Source organism: Erpetoichthys calabaricus, chromosome 2 (assembly GCF_900747795.2).
Source record: "Erpetoichthys calabaricus chromosome 2, fErpCal1.3, whole genome shotgun sequence".
NCBI lineage: Eukaryota > Metazoa > Chordata > Cladistia > Polypteriformes > Polypteridae > Erpetoichthys > Erpetoichthys calabaricus.
Window position 1 is genome coordinate 344,539,544 of NC_041395.2, and position 27,231 is coordinate 344,566,774.

At 41.1% G+C, this 27,231-nt stretch overlaps 1 protein-coding gene across 1 annotated transcript in view; it reads right to left on the reverse strand.

Moving 5' to 3' along the window:
- Nucleotides 1–1,053: 1,053 nt before the first annotated feature.
- rras2 (RAS related 2) overlaps nt 1,054–27,231 on the reverse strand; it is a 122,623-nt gene continuing 96,445 nt past the window's right edge. Inside the window, exons 4-6 of the mRNA XM_028796077.2 lie at nt 20,347–20,455; nt 11,437–11,555; nt 1,054–1,677 (exon numbers count right to left, since the gene is read on the reverse strand). Of these exons, the coding sequence (XP_028651910.1) occupies nt 1,590–1,677; nt 11,437–11,555; nt 20,347–20,455 (316 nt within the window). The 3' untranslated portion in view covers nt 1,054–1,589. The remainder of the gene's footprint in view (nt 1,678–11,436; nt 11,556–20,346; nt 20,456–27,231) is intronic.

The following is a 27,231-nucleotide window of genomic DNA, read 5'->3' on the forward strand; positions in this document are numbered from 1 at the left end:
TCAGTGGCACTACAGAAAGCGTTGACTGGCTGACCGATCAAATCCACGGGGCCCACCCAGACCAAGCACTAAGCTTTTAAAAATGAATGGAGAGGGAGAAAAAAAAAAAAGGAGTAACTTGTTAATTTTTTTTTTTATTGTTGTCATTATTACTCTAGCACCAGAAGCTTTACAGGGGTGTTGTCAAATCAAAATGAGAATATACACGACAGATTCAACGTAGACACACTCAGATTTTCAGAGACCGCTGCAATACCGTCAACCAGCCACTTAACCCTGATAGGCTGGCAGGCAGCGGGCTTCCTCTGCTGAATCCTTGGCAGGCCTCGCTTTGCACATTAGTCTGTTTGGTGGCAGTGGAGCTCCACCCGCCGCGGCCCGTAAAACCGCTTCCACGTGGTAGTAGTATTTGTCAGTTAAATAGGAACACCGAGAATTAAATACTCCTCTTTACATATACACAAGGTATGCTGTGAAAGCATATTTGTATACAAACATATAAAAATACTTAACTAGTCCGATAAGAAAATAACGTATAAAAGTATATAGCAAAAACACTTAATCATTGATGGAAACTTCAATCCCGTCTTGCTTAGGGTAACGTGAAGAAGATACAAAAAGAGTTGGACTGGATTGTATCCCCTTCTTTTTGGAAAATCCTGCCGTCAAAGGAAGATGAGGCGACTCCCAAAGGCCTTGGAGTGACGGGCAGCCTTTGAGCCTATTGGGGTGAAGGGAGGAGGAGTTTAGGGGCGGAGCTACCCAGGTGGACATTCTTTGGGACTCCTCGACCTCAGAAGTCGGCTTTGGCGTGCCATGCGCTTTTCATTCGAACGTTAACCGCTCACTCCATTCGGCTTCTGCTCAAGTAGAAATCCCGAACTCTTCATATGTAAAAATCGACTTTTATTGCTCCAACATCACAGAAGTTTAAAGCAATACTTAAGCTTGTCCATAAATCAAAACGGCTTGATTTGGTGGAGAGTGGCACATAGGTTCTTCAATTTGCTAATTCTTTTTTTCTTTTTAATATTTTAAATATTTATATTTATATATATTTATATATATATATATATATATAGATAGATTTTTTCTTAACTGGAATTCTTTATGTACAGTAGCTGATTAGCAGATATAAAAAAAAGACGAACAGACACGCAACGATGGCACAACGTACAAGATGCAGAAGCGTGATTAAAACACCTCACGTAATAAGGCATGATTACCAATAGCTAAAAACAAGTTTCATTTAAAATCAGTTCTCAAAAACAAAAACGTCCATGGAGGACAGAAGTCTGTTAGGATAATCAAAACTGGACTCGTGTGGCAATGAAAAAGCTGCTTTAGTAGTGTTCTGCTCCTTTCATGTGTCACGGGTTTGGTGAGACGCCTTCACTTTTCATGCCAGACTCACCGGTGACTGAAACTAAGGCTGTCACCGTTGTGACCTTCCTTACAGGTCATGCACAAATACAAGACGGCCGATGTCAAATGCAGGAACAGGGGACCAGTGACGGTGGCAGCTGGTGGTGATGGTTGTGGTAGAGGTGGAGGTGGCAGCAGCAGAGTGTTTAATGGGATGTACTCCCTCAGAAGATCACACAATGACACCCACTCTTGTCCTTTTCCTTGCGTGTTGGCTCTGGAGACGGTGGGCACTCCTGCTCTTGAAACTTTCTGAAAAAATAGAAGAGAGACGAAGACTGTTCAGTGTGGGAGATGGAGAAGTACTGTACTTCAGTTGTCACGGCTTTTACGGCATGTAAAGGTTAAAAACTGTGGGCTGTTGGTGACTGTCCCATTGAGGAGGCAGTGATCACCTCCATCCTACTTTCTCTATAACAGATGTTGGTATCCTTGTGCCAACTCTTTCAGAATTGGAAGGGTTAAAGCAGTCGTGCAGCACCTTCACGGCTGGGTGGCAGGAAGTGTGGCTTAATGGCTGACTGGAAAGCAAGATGATGACTCCAGATCAGCTCTAACCCCCAACTCCATACAAGTGTCTCAAAAGAATATGCCACACAAAAAAGGATCATCTGTTACTTGCTTCCAGTTTTGTACGAGGAAAACGGTTAATTTTGATTATTCAAGGAGAATGGAGTGTGAAAATAGAATAGACAATGGCAACGGAAAACGGCTGGGTCTGCTTGAAGCTCCCCTTTCAATAGCAACAAAGCTAATAAACAATAAAAAACAAAAATAAACCAAATTAACAAGCGCTCGGCTCTCTCTCTGGGTCGGAGTGGCTCCTACAGAGACGGGCAGATCCCCAAAGTGGACGGCGACTTCCAATAGGTTCTGCACTTTTATATGATCGTGTCAGAACAGGCGGGTCCTCCTGATATACGGGTGCTGGTCATAAAATTAGAATATCGTGACAAAGTTGATTTATTTCAGTAATTCCATTCAAAAAGTGAAACTTGTAGATTAGATTCATTCATTACACACAGACTGATGTATTTCAAATGTTTATTTCTTTTAATGTTGATGATTATAACTGACAACTAATGAAAGTCCCAAATTCAGTATCTCGGAAAATTACAATATTGTGAAAAGGTTCAATATTGAAGACACCTGGTGCCACACTCTAATCAGCTAATGAACTCAAAAGCCTTTAAATGGTCTCTCAGTCGAGTTCTGTAGGCTACACAATCATGGGGAAGACTGCTGACTTGACAGTTGTCTAAAAGACGACCATTGACACCTTGCACAAGGAGGGCAAGACACAAAAGGTCATTGCTAAAGAGGCTGGCTGTTCACAGAGCTCTGTGTCCAAGCACATTAATAGAGAGGCGAAGGGAAGGACAAGATGTGGTAGAAAAAAGTGGACAAGCAATTGGGATAACCGCAACCTTGAGAGGATTGTGAAACAAAACCCATTCAAAAATGTGGGGGAGATTCACAAAGAGTGGACTGCAGCTGGAGTCAGTGCTTCAAGAACCACCACACAGAGACGTATGCAAGACATGGGTTTCAGCTGTCGCATTCCTTGTGTCAAGCCACTCTTGAACAAGAGACAGCGTCAGAAGCGTCTCGCCTGGACTGCTGCCGAGTGGTCCAAAGTTATGTTCTCTGATGAAAGTAAATTTTGCATTTCCTTTGGAAATCAAGGTCCCAGAGTCTGGAGGAAAAGAGGAGAGGCACAGAATCCACGTTGCGTGAGGTCCAGTGTAAAGTTTCCACAGTCAGTGATGGTTTGGGGTGCCATGTCATCTGCTGGTGTTGGTCCATTGTGTTTTCTGAGGTCCAAGGTCAACGCAGCCGTCTACCAGGAAGTTTTAGAGCACTTCATGCTTCCTGCTGCTGACAAACTTTATGGAGATGCAGATTTCATTTTCCAACAGGACCTGGCACCTGCACACAGTGCCAAAGCTACCAGTACCTGGTTTAAGGACCATGGTATCCCTGTTCTTGATTGGCCAGCAAACTCGCCTGACCTTAACCCCATAGAAAATCTATGGGGTATTGTGAAGAGGAAGATGCAATACGCCAGACCCAACAATTCAGAAAAGCTGAAGGCTCTATCAGAGCAACGTGGGCTCTCATAACACCTGAGCAGTGCCACAGACTGATCGACTCCATGCCACACTGCATTGCTGCAGTAATCCAGGCCAAAGGAGTCCCAACTAAATATTGAGTGCTGTACATGCTCATACTTTTCATGTTCATACCTTTCAGTTGGCCAACATTTCTAAAAATCCTTTTTTTGCATTGGTCTTAATTGATATTGTAATTTTCCGAGATACTGAATTTAGGACTTTCATTAGTTGTCAGTTATAATCATCAACATTAAAAGAAATAAACATTTGAAATACATCAGTCTGTGTGTAATGAATGAATCTAATATACACGTTTCACTTTTTGAATGGAATTACTGAAATAAATCAACTTTGTCATGATATTCTAATTTTATGACCAGCACCTGTACACAGGAAGTGAGGTCATTCATCTGGTGTGGGAATTGTCCTCTTCTGTGGGGTGGAAGAAGGACGAGAGGTTAGGGACCGTCTCTTGAACAAACCTGTCCTCCATTTTAACTCTTGTGCAAAGCCTCTAGCGCACTCCACCAACGATCAACAGGGACCGAATAACAGCAAATAATATTGAAATGCCCATGGGGGAAACAAAAAAAAAATCTAAGGCTACTCGTGCTGAATAATCCACGTGTCAGGTACCCAGCCATGCTTTTGTTCAAAATATTGTTAAATAAACCACTTTCAAAAAATATGCTTGTTCACAATGGGACCGCATTAAAACAGAGCTGAGCTCTTGAACTGAAGACCTGCCTCTCTTCTCATTCATTGATCGGTAAGCCACCATTCCAGAACTTTCAGGATTTCATCGGCTGTTTGTGAAACACTGTTGGTGAAATCAGTGCACAAAAGACCAACAACATCGTTGATGACACCAAAGTCAATGGGCCTGATGAAGCTGATTCAAGCTTGAACTACCTGGATGAAGGCCCAAAGCCGGAAATCCTAGCCAGGAGAGCTCAAACAACAGCGGCACTCAAGTGACTTATGCAAATCTGGAATGACAGCATCTTAACTATCCACTCCAAAGCAAGACTGATGTCCTCCCCAGTCAAATGAATTTTCTTGTATGCATGTGAAATGTGGACCCTCACAGAAGAGCAGGCACAAAGATTTGAAGCCATGCAAATGAGCTGCTATTGGAAGACCTTAAGCATCTCATAGGCCACACAAGCAGCACATGAGAAAATCCAACAGAACATCACATAAGCCTTCAGAGCTAGAGATGATCTGTTCATTATAGTAAAAAAAAAAAAAAAAAAAAGCAGAAACTGAAATGGTATTGCCATGTCACCAGATCATCAGACCATCTTGAAGGATAAGGGTTAAGGGAAATGTGATGTGATGAAATTCAGTTTTGGAACTGTCTGAGATGGAAAGAGCAACCAACTAGATGTGTGAATCTGACATCGTGATGTTTTGTTGTTGTACTCCTGATCCATCATGTGGCTTTGAGGGATTTCATTTCACCTGACAGGGGCTGCAGTAGAGAAATATGAAGATAGCTAAACTACAAATGCAAAGTGCTTTAGGATGACACTCACTGCAGGAAGGCACTACACCGTATAAGTGGGACAGAGAAAGATAGAGAGATACGTATAGTGCTTAAAAAAATGCACTCCTTTAGAGGTTTTCCCATTTTACTGTTGAACAGCATGGAGTTACAGTGGATTTCATTTAGCATTTTTCATACCAAGCAAAAGAAAGACTCTTTAATGTCAAAGTGAAAACAGATTTCGGCAAGGTGGTCGAAATTAATTGCAAATAAAAACCACAAAACGGTTAATCTCAAGTAATATTACGCCCATAAATAAATTCCTGGTGCAACCCTGTCTGGGGTTTCACTTGATTGTATCTGGAAGGTCCAACTTATAGCCTAACCTACACTATGAAGACAAAAGGGAACATTCCAAACAACTGCATGAAATGTCAGGGAATAGGGATGACAAAATAATCAAATCACTAAATTTCCACTTCACTGAGTCAAAAAAAAACAAAGACAACAAATGAAGGAGGCCAACAGAAGACCTTAGAAGAACTCTCAATGAGTCACAAGCTACAGTGGATAACATTGGAGAGACCAGTGACAGCTTTACAGAAGAGACAAACAGACAGGACATCACTGCAGAAGTCACATGGGTGACTCTCTAGTCAGAGGGAAGAAATGGTCTGATAAGGCCCAACTTGAGCTTTTTGGTCACCAGACTAAGCACCATGTTTGCACTACACACGATCAAACACACACCATCCCCACCAGCAGAACAATCGTTGTTGCACTGCTTACTGCAAGTTAAGCTACAAACCAACCAAGGTTGAATTCTGGGATGCTAAAAAGGAAAAGAAATCTCTATACACACCTTACCCACCTTGTAATAAAGGCAAATTCTCAATACACTGGTGGTGGCAACATGAGGTTGTGGGGATGCTTCTCTGCAGCAGGCTCTGGAGGTCTTGGGACAGTAAAACTATTTTGTAGCAAAATACGGAGAAAGCCTGGAGGAAAGCCCGATGCAGTCTGCAAGAAACTTGCGACCTGGGAGAAGATCAATTTCACAGCAAGGGTTGTCCATGAAACGGATTTGGCCCTTGCACCTTGTTAATGCGGCCCACATCGTCAATACTGAAAACATGTGACATGGAGCCCACGATGACAGTTCCAACAAAATCTACCACCAACACTGAGGACTTTCAGCCAATGAATTATTCAGCAGAAGGGTGTCAAGAAAAAGACTGGGGGTCCTTTATATCAGGGGTTCTCAAACTCGGTCCGAGGGATCCACTGTGGCTGCAGGTTTTTGTTCCAATCAGCTTCCGTTTTTAACACTAGAATTACCAGAGCCTACGAAAAAACTCGTAAATCCGTCCCACCTTAAATCGCGTCTTAAATCCGTTTGTACCTCTCCGCCAGAGTCCTTTGTCATCTAAATGTGCTGATAAACACAAGCTACTAGCAGCCAGCTATTCCATCCCCCCACCGACTTAGAACGAACTTCTCCCAGCTCATGCCTTGCCTTGATTTGATTATCTGGGACTGAAGTGGAGTTTTAGAGTGGAAATAATATAGTGTTATTTGGAATACACGCATTTCATGTGTGTTCCGTTTCTATAGTAGTCTGTGCAAACACATTTTTAAAACAGAAACGTTTTTCATATTCTAATAGTAAATGACAAAATGTAGGCATAAACTATATAACATATGAAGCCTGAAGTCCATATATCAAAGAAACACTTTCACAAAAGGTACAAATAAGAGAACACGTGCGCCTTTATTCAAAAATATAACTGCACAAAAAAAAAAAGCCGCGTTAGCATGCCACATTGACACTCTTACTACAACCGCCGCGGTGGCGTAATGGTATCAGCTCCTGACTGGGAATCGGAGGGTGGCGAGTTCGATCCCGTACGGCTCCACTTCGAAAGTGAACTGCTCTTATTCTTAAAACTTTAGAATAACAACATAAATTTGATTTCAGTCTGTAACAGCCGGTGTAACTTATGATACTGGTAAAGGTTAGCTTTTTTTTTTATTTTTTTTTTTTAAATTCACTTTTCATTCTCGCAGTCGCATTCAGAATCCATCCATACAACCCCATCTGACATAAAGACGCGCTATAGGTCTGCAGTGTACCACGATGCATACTACCGCCACCCCCCCCCCCCCCCAAAAGGGTTCTGACACACAAACGCTGGCGAAGCTGCCTTCTTCGTATCTCACCGTCACTTGATATCAGCAGTTCTTAGCATTGCACCACGCAAGCTGGCGTATCAACCACCAACTGTAACTTGCTTTCTTTATTCATTGGTTATAGTCTTGAATAAAAGTGCACTTTTATTTATGTGAAAACAGCTGTGTCAGATGGGGTTGTATGGATTGATTCTGAATGCGACTGCAAGAATGAAAAGTGAATTAAAAAAAAAAAAAACTAAAACTAACCTTTACCAGTATCATAAGTTACACCGGCTGTTACAGACTGAAATCAAATTTACGTTGTTATTCTAAAATTGTAAGAATAAGAGCAGTTCACTTCTCGAAGTGAAGCCGTGCGGGATCGAACTCACCACCCTCTGATTCCCAGTCAGGAGCTGATACCATTACGCCACCGCAGCGGTTGTAGTAAGAGTGTCAATGTGGCATGCTAACACGGCTTTTTTTTTTTTTTTGTGCAGTTATATTTTTGAATAAAAGCGCACGTGTTCTCTTATTTGTACCTTTTGTGAAAGTGTTTCTTTGATATATGGACTTCAGGCTTCATACGTTATATAGTTTATGCCTACATTTTGTCATTTACTATTAGAATATGAAAAACGTTTCTGTTTTAAAAATGTGTTTGCACAGACTACTGTAGAAACGGAACACACATGAAATGCGTGTATTCCAAATAACACGATATTATTTCCACTCTAAAACTCCACTTCAATTCCAGATAATCAAATCAAGGCAAGGCTTGAGCTAGGAGAAGTTCGTTCTAAGTCGGTGGGGGGATGGAATAGCTGGCTGCTAGTAGCTTGTGTTTATCAGCACATTTAGATGACAAAGGACTCTAGCGGAGAGGTGCAAACGGATTTAAGGTGGGACGGATTTACGAATTTTTTCGTAGGATCTGGTAATTCTAGTGTTAAATGGATTCCTGGGCTAATTAAGTGGAATGTTATTTCCCAGATTCTGTGTTTTGGGAACAATATAGGAATTGAAAAACTACGTTTAGTACATTTTATATATTTATAATTTATTATTATTTTTCCCATATACAAGTCATTATAAGGAAAAAATGCATTTTTTTTTCCTTTTTAAAAATATTTTCATTTTCATTCTACTTTTCCAGTTGTTCTAATTGTTTAATCAATCCATTGTTTAGCATTAGACCTATTAATTAGTAAAGTAGTTGCAGCCTTTCATGATTCAGTGTTGTTTGCCTGGGTGTCTGCTGTATTTCGCTTTTAATTATCATTATTAAGATACAACGAAGGAGGAAAACAGCACAGAGAAAAGGGCAAAATATAATGACATCAACAAAAGAGAGCTAAGCATTTGAATTTATAGCAAAAATAGCACTTCTAAATGTCTTATAGATGTAAAAATTGTGCTTTTGTGAATGTAGAATAAGACAAGATAAAAAATACCAGCTAATTAAATGAGATCAGTGCTATCAGGTGTTGTCACTGATTATAAATCTGGTTGGAACAAAAACTGCAGCCACATTGGGTCCCCAGGACTGAGTTTGAGAACCCGTTTTATACCAACGGCAATACTCCTGTATAGTGCCTTACTGGAACTGGCACTGCCAAGTCAGAAGTTTTCTTTCTTTTTAATTTTCTTGCTTTTTAGTCCTTCTGGTGTATGTTTAGACCAAAGTGTGTGTGCATATATATTTATTTACTTATGTATCTACCTATTTACGTACTTATTTATTTAAAGGGCTTCTATAAAATGCTACATTTTCCATCCATCCATCCATTTGTGAATTTCCCCTTGGGATTAATAAAGTATCTATCTATCTATCTATCTATCTATCTTCCAACCCGCTGAATCTGAACACAGGGTCACAGGGGTCTGCTAGAGCCAATCCCAGCCAACACAGGGCACAAGGCAGGAACCAATCCCAGGCAGGGTGCCAATCTACCACAGGACACACAGAAACACACCAAGCACACACTAGGGACAATGTAGAATCGCCAATCCACCTAACCTGCATGACTTTGGACTGTGGGAGTAAACTGGAGCGCCCAGAGGAAACCCACGGGGAGAACATGCAGACTCCATGCAGAGAGGACCCAGGAAGCGAACCCGAGTCTCCTAACTGCGAGGCAACAGCACTACCACTGCGCCACCGTGCCGCTCAGCTACATTTTCCATTGGGGACAAATAAAATTCTATTTATTTATCTATCAATCAATCACAATGGTGCTCACACACTTCCAAACAACAAACCCTGGAAGCTAAAATAATCTGTTCCCATTAACACCATTCCTCATTCACATAGATGACCAGTCCCCCTCCTGAAGTTTTTTACCCCCACACCACACTGGGTCTCTGTCTGCTCAAACAAGATTAAATCCATCCAGCATTAACACACAGTCAGGTATATTTGGTTTAAGCCAGCTCTCCATAAAGCACAAAATGCCACTGTACTTGTGTGCTCCATGACCCACTTATAAGCGCAGACACTTCATCCATCTTATTTGACAGCAATCAAACATTTCCATTACTTAGACCAGTTCTACAAACTTTACTTTGCTTTTAGTTTCACGTCGGCATGTCGCCCTCTCTGTCTGTGGACCACCGGCTCCTGTATTAAAGTGAAACTGAGCTGCCTAGATGCTTGCGACTGCACTGCAAATAGCAGATTATGGGAGTGTTTAATATACCCCGCTTTCATTTTCAGGTCTTCTTTGTTCAGACTAAAATGTGTGTGTATATTTAGTTACTTACTTCTCTACCTATTTATTATTTACTTACTTATTTAAAGAACTTCTGTAAGAAACCAAATTTACCCTGGGGACAAAGATCTATCCATCATTTTTTCCCACTCAATACTAATTTCAGTTTCATGGCCGCTGGTATCTTTTCTAATCTGTTACAATGTCCAAGAAAAGAAAAGCCGATAAAGACAGCTTAGCTATTAACTAAACAACCAGGCTCAATGGACTGAATGGTCTCCTATCGTTTGTCCAGTTTCTTCTGTTCTAGAAGACCGTTACAAGACAGACATTAGGGGAAAAGTATGCAATTGTGATTAACATAGAGGTACCTGTGTGTCTTGTCTTATTTGTAAAGAAAAAGTGGCAGGAGTTGTCTGTTGATATATCCCGGCACACATCAGGTATTTAAAATAGTTTTATTGAGGGGCAAAAATAACAAGTTTGACACCCATGTTTTACAGCAACATGACAACCCCACATGACAAAGGAATGACTTGAAAACAGCAATGTGAATGTCCTGAAGCGGTCAAGCAGAATCCAGAACTCAAGGCCATGGAGTATTTCTAATAGGATTGGATAAAGGCTGTTCACTCAGGACCGCCATGACAGCTGCCAGAGCTGGAGAAGATTTGTGAAGAAGAATGGAGAGCAATGGCAGAGCTGATAGTGAGACCTGTGAAAAACGACTCAAGGATGTAATGGCCACCATCTACTACATTATAATTGGAAAGCGATGAATACTAATGTCATCAATTATCTTGTGCTTTATATTTGTAAATTATGTTAACCACTTTGCAGAGAGGGCGGCACGGTGGCGCAGTGGGTAGCGCTGCTGCCTCGCAGTTGGGAGACCTGGGTTCGCTTCCCGGGTCCTCCCTGCATGGAGTTTGCATGTTCTCCCCGTGTCTGCATGGGTTTCCTCCCACAGTCCAAAGACATGCAGGTTAGGAGGATTGGCGATTCTAAATTGGCCCTAGTGTGTGCTTGGTGTGTGGGTGTGTTTGTGTGTGTGTCCTGCGGTGGGTTGGCACCCTGCCTGGGATTGGTTCCTGCCTTGTGCCCTGTGTTGGCTGGCATTGGCTCCAGCAGACACCCGTGACCCTGTGTTCGGATTCAGCAGGTTGGAAAATGGATGGATGGATGGACTTTGCAGAGATGTGTTTTCACTTTGACCATAAAGAGTCTTTTTCTGTTGATCAGTGTCAAAAAAGTCAAATTAAATCCACTGTGATTCAAAGTTTTATAATAATATAAACTGAAAGCTTCCATTTTTATAGGCACTGTAATAACACTTCAGCTAAATAATAATCAGGAAAATGAAAATAAATAAGACTATAAAGTCTCAATCAAAAATGGCCACCCCATTCAGCATTAAAGAACCTGCTGGCTGAAGACAAAAAGTCTTAGAAAAGAGAGAAGGAAGACAGACAGGTGACCCCCTGAATGGTTGACCTGATCTTACAGTTGTGAACATGGATCTCACCTAATAACCCTCACGAGTTCATGAAAGGCTTGGTCTACGTTCATTCGGATTTTCGCTGAGGCTTCCATGTAAATTACTTTCAGCTGCCTCGCTAACTGTTGGCCTTCTTCTTGCGTCACCTGAGGAAAGAGGAAAAAAATGCATTAAGAAAGAAGTTAAGACAATGAATGGAAAAAAAGAAAAATAAGTAGTCACAAACAGTAATTGTTAAACAGGAAACTGCATTAAGGTGGCCTCACAGGGAAGACCTCTCGATTGAGAACGGACTTGACTGTCCATGGAGCTCAACACAAATGGCAGCAGGCGAGTGGAACTGGGTGAGCACACAGTCAGCGAGGAAATTCTTGGTCAGATCTGCACACCTGCTTATCCATGCAATTATCTAATCAGCCAATCATGTGGTGGCAGCAGCACAATACATCAAATCCTGCAGGACAGGGGTTTCAGTTCATGATCACATTAACTCTTTCAGAGCGGATGTCAACTTTTGTCAACCACAGGGGTTGAGAGTTGTAATCAACTTGTAAATGATGACAAAACCTGCCTCTTACGTTTTAGTTCTAACTTTCATTTTACAAAGTGAGTCGTTTTGTTGGTTTGACCAGAGATTCCCTGTGCTCGAGTGAGTAGTGAAAAGCAAACGTTGTCAAAAATGGCATCGACATCTGGTGAGAGAGCGAAGCAAATGCACAAAGCAAAATACTCTACTGACCATGTTTTGCTTAGTTTTTGGACTCTGACTTGTCGAACTCCGATTTTGATGCATGTGATCTGGAGATCGTGCTCGAAAATGAAAGAGAGGTACCGGCATCAGCTGATCTGGGTGCTGAACACGTTTGCGTTGGTGACACGCCTATGGCAATGTTCGCCTGGGAGGACCACCACTCACAAAAACAAGAGATACAAACCCGATTGCATTGCACTTTTCCTGGAAGCCAGTGTGCCGCGCATTCCTGTCAGCTGTCATGCCACCCGTGAGTGGCTCAAGCCACAAGAGACAGCGAATTGGCGGCCACAGCACTCCGTAACTGATGTTTAATGTTGATTTATGTGTGAAACCACCGCGTTGTGTGCTTTTGAGAAGTTTGCTCTTTTTGGAAAAAAATATTCAGCCCTCAAAGAGTTCATCTTCATAATTTGTGTGATCTCAGCTGTGGTTTGATTGTTGATGCCAGACGGGCTGGTCTGAGTATTTCTGTGACTGCTGATCTCCTGAGATTTTCACACACAACAGTCTCTAGAGTTTACTGAAAACAATGAAAGAAACAGGGAAAAAAAAAAAAAAGTGAGCGGCAGTTCTGTTGACAAGAGAGGTCAGAGAAGAATGGCCACACTGGGTTGAGGTGAAAGGCCACAGTAACTCAGATAGCCAATTGGTACAACTGAGGTGAGCAGAAAAACATATCAGAACACGCAACACATGGGCTATACAACAGCAGAAGACCAGGCCAAGTTTCACTCCTGTCAGCAAACAACAGAAAGCCGAGGCTGCAGTGGATACAGGCTCACCAAAACTGGACAGCTGAAGATGGGAAAAGCATAGCCAGGTATGACAAATCTCCATTTTTGGTGAGGCACAGAGATGGCAGGGCTCAGAACTTGGTGCCAGGAACTTGAATCAATGCAGCCAACCTATCTTGTGTGTCAGCAGTCCAGGCTGCTAGTGGTGGTGTAATGGTGTGGGGAATGGCTTTCTTGGCACACTTTGAGCCTATTAGTACCATTGCTGACCACGTGCACCCAATCATGGTTACATTTCACTCATTTGTAATGGCTACTTCCAGCTTGTCACAAAACAAACAGGTTTCATGAACATGACAATGAGTTTGGTGTTCTTCAGTGGCCTTTCCGGTCACAGGGTCTGAATCTAGTAGAACAGGAAATGAATGTAAAACTGACAAATATGTAGAAATTGCATAATGAAATCATGTCAACATGGACCAGAACCTCAAGGGAATCTTTCCAATGTAATGTGGAATCCATGCCATGAGGAATTGAGGCTGTGTAAATGGAGTGATGAATATGCTGCCCATGTGGGCACAGGAGACCCAAACACACCACCCCCTGGCGGTGCCTGCGGGACCCAACAGGGCTACACCCAACTCCAATTCCCATGGAGCCCTGTGGGAAACCGAGTCATCGCTCCAACCCAGAGTGGGCGGCCGTCTAGCGTCCAAGGGGAGGGTACTGCACTGTCCAGGGCTGCTCCCCCTGGATATAGTGTGCAGGGGCATCCCAACTGGGCATGAAGAATTGAGACTGTGCAAATGGAGGCCCTACCCAGTATTAGTTGAGTGGTCCTAAGAATATGCTGAGCGAGTGAAGATCTGAATGTAAGAAGGAAGTGGAAATGATTACTCCAACCAGTAGTGCCACCATGAGGCTAATCAGCACCTGCTGGAAGCTTACGGCTGGTCTAAGTGAATTTCCCCTTGGGATTAATAAAGTATCTATCTATCTATCTATCTATCTATCTATCTATCTATCTAATGAGGCACACGCATGGTAGATGCAGAAGCAAGGCCACTAAAGTGCCAATTCTGGGCCTGGCCTGATGGACAAGACACTGGCTATTAAACCTCAAGGCTACCAGTTCAATATTCATCTGTGATTTACAGTGTGACTCATTTAAAAAATGCTATAAACCTAGAAATGCACTATAAACAGTACAATAAAGGACTTTGGTGTCCAGAGGTCAGTTAGGCAAAGACACTTTGTGATTTATGTGAGTTGTGTGCTGCCATTGCCTCACTGTCAAGTTTCACTTTAAATTTAGAAAACTGCCTCTAGTCTGGCCATTCCAAATTATGTGAAGCACCCCCCCATATTTCTAAAACATTTTTGGAGTCTTTTTTTTTTTTTTCCTTCTTTTTCCTTGATTCCGCTGTCATATCATTTTTTGGTCTGTTAGTTAAGCAGCAAAAGCCACACCAAGATCAGATAAGAATGGTTTGCTTGTTAGACAAGCAACAGGCCCCACCGTGACCTACTTTTCAGAAATGGGGAATTCAAGACATCTCTGTGCAATCAACAAACAGGTTGAAGTCATCTTGGTCCATCTAGCAGCTTCACCAGCTGTGCAGTTCTAGAACACGACATTCCTTTGTTAAGCTCTGTGATTTTCGGCTCCTTAATAAAACAATTCATTCATCCTTATAAGTCCAACATGTCAACTGCTCCTTTGTGTTTTTTTTTTTTTTTTTTAGATAAACACCGCCATTTTTGTGGTGGAATTCTGTGTTTGGACAGCTGTCACAATGGTGCCATCTACTGTTAAACTTGTCATACTGCAAAGACATGCAGGTCAGGGAGGTTGAGATGTTGAATGCTGGCATTTTAAGCATGACAATTGTGGTGGAAATTTCCCTATATGTGTTCAGACATGAGTATAAACTTGAACTTTCCTGATTCCAGTCTGTCTCCGTCCCCTACCCCCGCCCTCCCCCCCCAACCAAAAAAAGGGACAATGTGCCAACCCACATTCAAAAGGTGCCTGGTCCAAAAGTAAAATTCGGTACTTGGGAGGAGTGAGGCAGCAGTGTGGCAATAGCTTGTTTTAGGTTGTGACTAAGAATAGTCTACTCAAGACGGAAATTATTTTGGTCTGCTTATAGTGCCAGTTTTCAAACATGCCATCTGACTTAAGGGGTAGCACCAGCTACAACTTGGGTAAGCTTTGGCTGCTGCCTGGCCCGGCCTGCAGATTTAAATCTACTGAAAATAGATTTGCATCACTTTTTTGAGTCAGGACACATACGTACTGACCACTGTGCCACTTGATTTGTTTAAACAACTACTCCTAATTCTGTTTTGGTTAAGGAAAGGAATTGAAGGCAGAGAGGAACTTTTTTGTTTGGATTATCCAACTTCACGTTTTAGTTAACATTTTGAGCTTTGACTTCTGTTTTCCGGTGCTATTTTGCTCGTTATTTTTGACGATTATTTTGCCAGTTCTCACTTCATTTCTTTACAGCAGCCATACCACATGCACTTCATAAGAGGCCATCCACCTGAATCTAAAATCAAGGTCCTGACTCTTTGTACTCATAAAAGATTCATGGGCATCCTTCAAAAAGAGCAGGGTGTATCCCAGTGTCCACCCGAAATTGCCCTCCACGGCCTAGTCATCATTCTGGCCCCCTAATCATCCCGTCTCTAGCTGGCTAACTAACTCTCACCATTTCACCACCTAATACATTATGTGTGGTGAGCATACTGGCTGCCATCCGATAATCCAGGTGGATGATGCACATTAGTGGCAGTTGAAGTGGCTCTCCACTCATTATAAATGCTCTAAGTAGTGAGAAAATTGCTATATAAATGTGCAAAATTGTTAATTTTTTTTTTGTCCTGTTGCAAAACAAATTTTTTTTGGTCTTCTGGGATGAGCTTACAAGTGCTCATAGTAGCATGTGACAGCAGCATTAGGTGCCCATGACCACATAATTGAAAGGTAGGTTCAGGAAATGAGAACCCACACTTGGAGTGGGCATGAATTGCCATCAATTATGTGTACACAAGGGATATTGGTGCATTAGGGTCACAAGCCCCATATTATAGAACATAAGTAATACTCACAGCAGAAAAAGCCACACAGCATTTGTAAAAGAGAAGTACTACTGTCTTGAGAGAAAGCAAGAGCAACACACTCCAAGGGAAGCACTTCTGAAAATCATCCATTCATCATCGATTTATTACCACAATTATCTCAGCCAAGCTCTTATGTAGCTGGGTTTCCAGGCTGAGGAACAAAACAAGCAGATTTCTTTTTCTTATTTTCAGTCAAACAGGCATCTCCAAGACAGATAACACTTTTTGTGTGTAACCTGACACAAACTAGAACACCTGCAGTGGCTCCAAATCCTCTAAGCCCTCATTTATGCTCTCAATCCAACACAGACCTGCTGCCACCACAGTGCTCTGGATTGTCAGGAAAGAAGTTGCGACTAAGTATGCTTCAGTGTTAGTGATGGCTGCTATGTGACATCAAAGCACCTCAAAACTAGTAAAGGAAAAAAAAAGAAAGAAAAGAGGTGACAGAAGTCACTAGATGAAATTCATTAACTTGCCCTGGAATTGCTTAGGCTTAAATTTTTTTCTCTGTTTCAATTTTCAGCATTGTTCATTTTTTACAGTCACTGCTATTAATATTTTTCGGTCATTTTATTATTTAGCTGGTATGTTTAATGTATTATTATTTTTGAATTCCTTCTCACTTATTTATTATTTAGTTTCAACGTGTGTGACTGTGTTCTGCTATGTTCTTTGTATTTCAGATACATAGATAGAACTTTATTTGTCCCAAGGGGGAAAACTGGCTTTTTACAGAAGCTGTGCTAGTTAGCTAGATAGATAGATAGCTAGACAGACAGATAGATGTGAAAGGCACTATATAATAGATAGATTGAAAGGCACTATGTAATATATATATATATCGATTGAAAGGCACAATATAATATAAACTATTTAATAGACAGACAGACATTTGAATCTTAGTACAGATAGAATGAAAGGCACTATATAATAGACAGATAGATAGATGAAAGGCACTATATAATAGACAGATAGACAGATATGAATCAGGACAGATAGATAGATGAAAGGCACTATATAATAGACAGATAAATTGACAGATGAAAGGCACCGTATAATAGATAGACAGTGTAAGATAAAGGCACTATATTGTGCCCGACCCGTCACAGATTGACACAGAGGCACATGTAAAACCAATAAGACTTTTTATTTTCTTCCCCTGTTGGCGCATGTCTTCCCAGTGTCCGACAGGCAATACACAGTCCCAAAGCACAGACACAAATAAATCACGCACTTTCCTTCTTCTTCTTGGCACCACCACTCCTCCTCAGCAAGCTTTGGTCTCCTCCCACCCCGACTCTGGCCGCTGAGTGGTGGTCTCTGGCTCCTTTTATAGTCCACCCAGAAGTGCTCCAGGTGCTTGATCACTGAGTTCCGGCTGCACTTCCGGGTGTGATGAATATGCTGCCCACACGGGCTCAGGAGACCCAAACACAGCACCTCGTGGCGGTGCCTGTGGGACCCAACAGGGCTGCACCCAACTCCAATTCCCATGGAGCTCTGTGCGAAACCGAGGCATCACTCCAACCCAGGGGGGCGGCCATCTAGCACCCAGGGGAAGGTATTGCACTATCCAGGTCTGCTCCCCCTGGATATAATGTGCAGGGGTGTCCCAACCGGGCATGGACCATGGCCGCTTGCCACATTAGATAGATAGATAGAGAGATAGATAGAGAGATAGAGAGAGATAGATAGGGCACTATGTAAGTTAATAATTATAATTTTCACTCAAGTCCTAAAAGTAGATAAAGAGAAACCAGTTAAACGAATGAGACAAAAATATTATACTTGGTCATTTATTTATAAAGGAAAATTATCGAATATTCCATATTTGTGAGTGGCAAAAGTATGTGAACCTCTAGGATTAGCAGTTAGTTTGAAGGTGAAATCCGAGTCAGGCGTTTTCAATCAATGGGTATACAGTATGTAATATGTAATATTTGATCATTTTCCTCAATAAATAAATGACCAAGCATAATATTTTTGTCTCATTTGTTTAACTGGTTTCTCTTTATCTACTTTTAGGACTTGAGTGAAAATCTGATGATGTTTTAGGTCATATTTATGCAGAAATATAGAAAATTCTAAAGGGTTCACAAACTTTTAAGCACAACTGTACATAGATAGATAGATAGGAGTTTGGTCTGAACACACACTGGAATGACTATAAATTAAGGAAATTGGAAAGAAAACTTCTGACTTGGCAGTCACAGCCAGTCTCAGTGAGGCACTATAGGAGGAGGAGTATAGGGACCTAATCAAGGACTTTGTTAAATGGTGCGATTCAAACCACCTACAACTGAACACCAGCAAAACCAAAGAGCTGGTGGTGGATTTTAGGAGGCCCAGACCCCTCATGGACCCCGTGATCATCAGAGGTGTCTGTGTGCTAAGGGTGCAGACCCATAAATACCTGGGAGTGCAGCTGGATGATAAACTGGACTAGACTGCCAATACTGATGCTCTGTGCAAGAAAGAACAGAGCCGACTATACTTCCTTAGAAGGCTGGCGTCCTTCAACATCTGCAATAAGATGCTGCAGATGTTCTATCAGACGGTTGTGGCGAGCGCCCTCTTCTATGTGGTGGTGTGCTGGGGAGGCAGCATAAAGAAGAGGGATGCCTCACAACTGGACAAACTGGTGAGGATGGCAGGCTCTATTGTAGGCATGGAGCTGGACTATTTGACATCTGTGGCAGAGTGATGGGTGCTGAGCAGACTCCTGTTAGTCATGGAGAATCCACTGCATCCACTGAACAGGATCATCTCCAGACAGAGGAGCAGCTTCAGAGACAGACTGCTGTCACCGTCCTGCTCCACTGACAGACTGAGGAGATCATTCCTCCCCCACACTATGTGACACTTCAATTCCACCCGGGGGGGTAAACGTTAACATTATTCAAAGTTATTGTCCATTATACCTGCATTTTTATCACTCTTTAATATTTTCTTCATCAGCATGCTGCTGCTGGAGTATGTGAATTTCCCCTTGGGATTAATAAAGTATCTATCTATCTATACAGGCATATTGGCATTGGTATGAAAGAGAACACCTTGTCATGTTTGACATACTTCTCCTTAATGGCTTCTGAACACTCTCTGGCAGTTGATAGTGACGAGTCCAATACAACTCCTACCAGAGGCCTACCTACATTAAAAATAGATGTTCGAATGTTTGATATAGTAATTACAAATTCAAAGAAGTTGTAATTAATTGACATAAAAAAAATTTTAAATTATGTAGTAGGTGGGAAAGTAGCAATGCAGTTTTTAAATGTACTCTTAGTGACATAACGTCATAACCTCAAACTAAATAAGTCCAAATACATGGACAGCACTAACTTTAGCATTTACCATAAACAGTAATAAAAGCTGCATATTATTTCCAAATGAAGCAAATTCATTTAATGGAGGACCTCTGTATTTTTAGGAATCTTAGTCCCATCTGAATCATTCATGTCACTCGTTCATGTAAACATTTATTTTCACGCATGTGCATTGCAGGATCTCCTCACAGGGTCAATCAAAGAATGTGATAATCTGCCAGATCGAGAGGGGGCGCTGTCGCTAACATTCTCTTCTCTTTCTCTCCCAACAGCACTGAGGAACCGCCCACTCAGGGCACTTAGTCCCGCCCCTTATGCTTTGTTCATTAGAAGCTCAGCTGCCCGGAAGGAGGCATCATTTTCCAGTAACAGTGACCCGCTGGATGAAGTTCTAGTGAAGGACAATTATTTCGACAAGCAAGAGCCTGTTGCTTTATAGATGTGCCCAAGGGGCTAATTACTCAGACACTCAGAATTCTGAGTCTTTCAATGTGTTTAAGAAGTGTTTGAAGACTGTTGTTTTGTAAATTTCTGTCTGATATTAACTATTAGGGGTTTGTAACCTAAGATTTGTAACTCATTTGTATTGAACATCACCTGTGACGATCAATTTATAATTTAAAATAACATTTGCTCACACTAATGTTCATTTGATTATGTTGACTTCTTTTGTCAGTCACTTTGGATAAAAATGACTGCTAAGCTAATAAATGTAAACCAAAAAGAAACTAAACACTGGTCAGTGTCTAACAAAAAAAAAAAATGCCTTTAAGAGTATGAATATAATTTGTCTTCTTTTTCATGGGGGGGGAAGGGGGGGGGAGGAATTATTTCAATGGATTCTTATAAAAAGGGCAGCATGAAAAGGAACGACAGGCATAAAATGGTTAGGTTGGCATGTGTCATGAGAGGTGCAGGCAAATGGCAGCCTTTGATGTTCCTCCACTAACATTTGAAAATATCACCTTCAGATGTCTCCTGGGGTGCCCACCTGTCTCTGATGTTCCAGATCTGCCTTGTTGCCCACCAAGATCATTGGAAATTCATCCCGGTCTTTCACTCTTAGAATTTGCCGCTGGAATTTGTAGATTTCTTCAAAGCTAAAACAGAAGAAGGAACAATTAGCCTTAACTGAAGGACAGCAGCACAGAGTCCGTGGAGGCAGATGCGTCAAGGCAAAAAGACAAGTTTGTTAGAATCTTTTGCACTGCTCGGTGCCACCTTGGTGAGCGTCATGGATATAATCTGAAATGAGTCTCAGCCATCAGACATTCACGTGGGCAGCAATGGAGTTTACTCAGTATTAAATACGTCACACTGGTCTGTGTGTTCAGTAAGCTTAGTGCTCAAACACATATCCTGCTCATGATATATTCTTTCAAATAAATATTATGTTTTTAATTTCTACTTATCACTATGTTTAATTTCATTTTTTTTTTTTTTAAATTACTGATTCTAACGTTTTCATTCCACTATCAAGCCCCATCAGTCTAAGTATTTATTTACCACATGCACTTCAGAAGAGGTCATCCACCTAAAGCGAAGCATGTGTAGGCCCGGCCAGTAGTTGGATGGGAGACCATCTAGGAAAAACTTGCTTTGCTGCTGGAAAGGCCAACACGGGGGCGCTTACCCTGTGGTCTGAATGAGGATCCCAATGCCCCAGTGCTGTGATGGGGACACTGTGATGAAAAAAAAAAAGGCGCCGTCCTTTGAATGAGATGCAAAACCGAGGTCCTGACTCCCTGTGGTCATAAAAGATCCCTGAGCCTCATTCGTAAACAGTACAGTGTATACCGATGTCAGAGCTAAATTGCCCTCCATGGCCTGGTCATTCTGGCCCCCTAATCATCCCGTCTCGAATTGGTTATCTGCCTCTCACCACTTCAGCATCTAATACCTAATGTGTGGTGAGGGTACTGGCTCAAAAATGTCTGCCGTCGTATCATCTAGGTGGATGTTACACATTAGTGGTGGCTGAAGTGGCTTCCCACTTCCTAAAGCACTTTTGAGTAGTAACAAAAATGCTATACAAATGTAAATAATAATAATTACTATTATTATTGTTATTAGTAGTAGTATTATTATTGGGCTGTTCCAGTAGAAGCACTGATAACATTGCACACAATGGAAAAAAAGCTTCTAACCAGACACGGATTGGTTTATTGTACCAAAACAATGTCATCTTAAAAGTTATAGAAGTGTTACATTATCCTGGCATTTGAGAACCCCATGTCCGCTGGATCCCAGACACAGTGGAGCACCACAGCTATTGACCTGCTCAGCCTTGGGAGTTGCAGAGGTGCTGCCATTTGAATCCTCCCACCCTCTTCAACTGCTGCGGGCTCCACGAGCAAATGTAAAAGATAATGGCCAGAGTACCAAGAGCACCTCAGCTTAAGGCCCTATCACATTAGAAAACTTTACCAGTGATTTTCAGTTTGTAACATGACATCCCTTTTGCCCCCATGTAGCAATTTGCACTTTTCTATGTTAAGCTGTATTTCCCAAGTGTATGCTCAATTCTGAAGTTTGTCAAAGTCTTTCTGAGCTGTTTTTGCTGCCTCATTGGTGTCTGCCGTTTTACTAATTTTAATATCTTTTGCGAATTTCACACGTTTACTAACAATGCTTAGATGTAAGGCATTAACAATGTATGGATTCTGAAAACCTCCATAGTACGTGAATGAAGTGAAAAGAATATTAAGCTAGCATTTTGCACAAGACAACATCCAGTGGTGTGTAGGATGCCATTTAATCACAGGCTACTTACACTCTCAGGCTTAGTCTACACTAACAACATCAAATTTTCCAAGTGTTTGCCTGAGGGACAATCTTCACACCTAAGCAATTTTAGATTTGCAGCAGTTATTGGATTCTAAACATTAAATTTGCCTATAAGGAAAACCAGCAGGCATGGTGGGCCCCCTGGAACAAAACTGAGGACCCCAGCAATAATGAGATCCCACAAAAAAAATTTTTTCACCAGGCAGAATAACTCCTCCAATGAGGCACAAAGTTTAAATGACTAGTTTCATTAATAGCAACAACTGTCTTCCAACCTGGAGATTGGTTGGAGTAAAAACACCGGTCACCACTGCAGCCCTCTGAGATGGAGATTAGAGACTTGCAGCCTAGAAGAAACATCCAGCACGCCAGCTGTTCTCCTTGTTACCGTCTGGCAGATGATACAGGAGTCTGGCTGCTCGGACTACAAGACTTAAGAACAGCTTTTACCACCAGGCCATTCGACTCCTCAACAGCAACACCTGAACACTTACATACACTTACATTACATCTACATGGCACTACTCACATACAAACTGTACCTGCATACACTCAGAATACTGACTGGAACATGCATCTGCACTTTATGGAATATGCATCTGTACTTATAAAGCATTATCTGTGCAATAACTGTCATTTGTACTTGCTGCTCATTCAACTCATATTGCTCTATAACTTCTTTTAAAACATACACATTTTATTTTATATGGCTTGTCTATTTTTAACTTGTAATCTTTTTTTTAAGCTTTATTGGATCTAGGCTGAGTGACTTGTTTTTCTTGTCATACACATTTCATTGTATGTTGACCCTGTGTTAACCTATATATGACAAATAAACCTAAACCTAACCTAACCTAACATCCTGCTTCAAGAAATGTGACGCTGCTCCAGTAGTGCCACAAGAGGGCAGTAGAGTACAGCTAACTCCACATTGCCGATAAGCATGCAGCTGACTATTCAGTAAGAATTTCAAGCTGCTGTCTCTAATGAAGGACCAATGTGAAGTCACTACAGGGTGCTTTCCCTCAGCATGTCCTGTGCCATTCTCAGTAGATTTCTAATCTAGTATTTTTCATTACTAATGAGGGCCGATTAAAAAGTTTTGAGATTAATTGTATTGCACGCTTCGTTCATGTGGTGTTGGGTGCAAAGCCTTGTGATTTGCACACCAGGAGGAGGCCCACTTTCGGTTTAGTCTTTGAGGTGTCACACCCAGTTGTTTAACACCTAATTTTGCACTGGTAGCCATAAGAGAAGTTGCTTTAACTGCATGACTAAAGCTCTATTCAGGCAGGGGATTAATTTTACATGAGGAGTTGGAGTAATTATTAATGGAGGACCTCTGTAATTTTAGTAACCTTAGTCCCATCTGAATCGTTCATGTCACTCATTCATGTAAACGTTTATTTTCATGCATGTGCATTGTAGGATCTCCACTCAGGGTCAATCAAGGTATGTGATAATCTGCCAGAACAAGAGGGGGCACTGTCGTTAACACTCTCTTCTCTCTAAAGTACTGAGGAACCAACCAGTCAGGGCACTTGGCCCCATCCCTTATGCTATGTGCATTAGACAAAGCCCAGCTACCCAGAAGTAGGCATCATGTTCCACTAACGGCGACCTGCCAGATGGAGCTCCAGTGAAGGACTCTTATTTCAACTGGGTGCCCAAGGGGCTATTTACTTTATCACCAAATGGTGTCATTTTAGTTTGGACTGTAGTATTAAACAGGGAGACCAGGTTGGTGTCCTAGCTTTTCCTTTTGTGCTACGACCTGCCATTCATGCATTCAGCCACAATATTATATATAATCATTCATCCATTCATTTTCCAACCCGCTGAATCCGAACACAGGGTCACGGGGGTCCGCTGGAGCCAATCCCAGCCAACACAGGGCGCAATGCAGGGAACCAATCCCGGGCAGGGCGCCAACCCACCGCAGATAGATACTATATAAATGTAAAGAATTATATATATTAAACAGACTGCATGTTCAAATCTCAGTAAAGATTACAGAGCTTTTTACCTTTGTTAAAAAGTCGGCTAGTCATTTTCTAACCTGCTTAATCCTGAACAGGGTCTGCTAGAGCCTACCCCAGTTAGCATAGGGTCTCACACACACACAACCAACCAAACAGCAGCCCCAATTTAGTTTCACCAATGCACCTAACCTGCATGTCTTTGGACTATGGGAGGAAACCCACACAGACACATAACAGACATGTAAACACCATGCAAGGAGGACCTGGGACACAAACCCAGGTCTCTTTACTGTGAAGCAGCAGCACCACCACCACTACTACGCCACCTCAGTCATCCAGACGGGCGAATAGCTCATACCTCTCAGCCCTGGAATCAGCCTAGTTGCTCTTCACTTGACTTTCTCTTGGACTCCTTTGTCTTTTTTGGAGCCCGGACATCAAAACTGCACGTAGCACTCCAGTGTAGGCCTCAGCAGTTCATTATAAAGCTTAAGCATAACCTCCCTTGACTTGTGCTCTACACATCAGGGCACTATATAACCAAATATCCTATTAGCTTTCTTATTGGCTTCTGTCCACTGTCTTGACGCGGATAGTAACCAGTCGATGATGACTCCTAGGTCGTCGTCGTCGTCATTATAAGGGTTACTTTCAAATTTTAGACATCCCCATGCCTCCCACAACATTTAGCATTTCTACTTCCAAAGTGTTAACACCTTAAATTTAGTTACATCAAATTTCTTGTGACTTTCTGGCAGGCTATTTCTAGACCTGTGCGTCTCTTATCAATGTTTAATGTTTTTTGTCCCACTCACGCTTTAGGTTTCATTTGTTGTTCTTGTTTCTACCTAAGCCTTAATAATCCCTTTAGCCTAATATGAGAAAATAAAAAAAAAATAACTGAGCACCAAGGTTATTATAGTTAACGAAAACTAAAATCAAAACAAACTATTATTAAAAAAACATTTTTGTAAACTGAAATAAAATAAATAACAAAACCAAAATGAAAAACTAAAACTAAATGAAACTATTAAAGTAGGTGGAAAGACTAATAATTTACAAAAAATATTTTTAGTTTCCATTTCTGAATGAATATTCTTGCCATTTGTCTTTAACATTTACAACTTTTAACTGTAAAACAGAAAGTAAGTCACCACGAGTCGTGCGCATGTATTCATTCACGAGTAATGTTTCAGTTTATTTATCAGGTGCCTGCGTTTTGTTGACAATAATTCACCTGCCACTTTGCACAGGAGAAATCCTTTTTGAAAATAAAACGGCACTGATCGAGGGACTGAATAGGTCATCATACAAGATCAGCATATTGTTGCTGACCAATCACTTTTGCTCTAAAAAAAAGCTGTTTAACAACGAAACGATACAAACCTTGTAGAAATTCCTGAGCTGGCAATGTCTCCACTGAACTACAGGTAGGTAGGTGAGGACAGTCTGCCAACTGGTGAAAAACTAAACCTACTAATGTTTAGGTATTTATTCATTTATCTTTAGTTTATATTCACAGCTCAAAATACCTGATATTATGAAAATAATCCAGTAGCAGAATTATGTTTTAAAATATCTGTCCCCCTTATTTCAATTTCTCTCTCTCTCAAAATAGACAACTGAAACATCATTCTTTTTATTCTTAACATCAGCCATATCATACATATTGCATACCAGGGATTTTTACTGCCTTGCATCCAAACCTGCTGGGGTAGGCTTCTCACTCCTATTAGCTGCTCATTATGGGTTTACTGTTCTTATGCATGGGCTATTCAAGTCTCACTTCCCCTAATTTTGACACTAAATGCGTGTTTTTCTTCAATACAGCTTAGGTGGGGTCTGCACACTGATTCAAGCCTAAGAGCTCTGTTCTTCCTAAGCCCCCTGATTTTCATGATCACACCTGTCAGAACACAGTAGACTCTATTTTCTGATATTTGATATCTTTTCAGGCCTACAGGTGGCAAAATTCTGTCTATAAATTGTATGTGCCCAAGACGGAATCAGAGATCAATAAGGCTGGTAGAAAGTAACAAAGCCCAGTGTGGGAGATTTTTGAATACAATATTGAAGACATTCATTATAAGCCCAGTGTGGGAGATTTTTGAATACAATATTGAAGACATTCATTATAAGCACCTTGTCTTGGAGTAGGGTATGTTGTATGCTGTAGAGTAAAAAAAAAAAAACCCTTAAACCTTAAAATTCACCTAAATTTCATTACAATTTGGCCCATTAATTAAAAAGAATTAAAAGAAAAAACAAAGTGTCAACAGTCAGCGTACATTTGTTCAGCACAAATGACATAGAAAATATTTAAAAATTATAAAATAGTATAAAATTGTTCATATTCAGTATCTGGTTTTGATTAAGCTTGTTTTTATCAGACTAAAACAAAACCAGATAGTAAACCATGTAATGTAGTAAGCTTCCACATACATTAAACTCATATCCAAACCTGTTAAGTGTACAGTTCTATCTGATTGTGACACAAAACTGAACTACATAGTAGCTCTTTAAACATACCAGAATTACTAACACTACAACTGAAACTAATAGATATAAAAATAAAATAGAAATGTCTTTGTGAAATATACCCTAAATTAAAACTAAAAATACACAATGAAGCAAAACTAAAACTAAATTTCCAAATAAGGTCCAAAAAATAAACAAAAATATAAAAAGGCAAAACTATAATAACCTTGCTGAGCACTTATATGTGCTGACAGGTTTCTATAATGTTAAGGTGAATACTTAAAGGCAGACAAAGGCAGGTTTGACCAGCATATCTAAGGATGTGTGTAATGCTGAGTGTCCAGTCACACCTGAAAGTACTAAATGTTGTACGCACACATTGAAGACATTCATTAAATAGTACAGCCAGCTCAGTGGCACCTCCATGAATAAGTAAGAAGAGCAAAACACTTCTGCATCTCTGAGCTTACTTCTCTTCTGTATGATGATGTTGTTCATGAAAATCAATCAATGATATAAGCAACCAGTATTACACATCCATATCAAACAAGGTGCAGCCTGCGACAGGCATCTTTCCCTTCTGTGCTCTTTTATGTTCTGGACTGATGAAAATGCAAATGTGCAAAAGC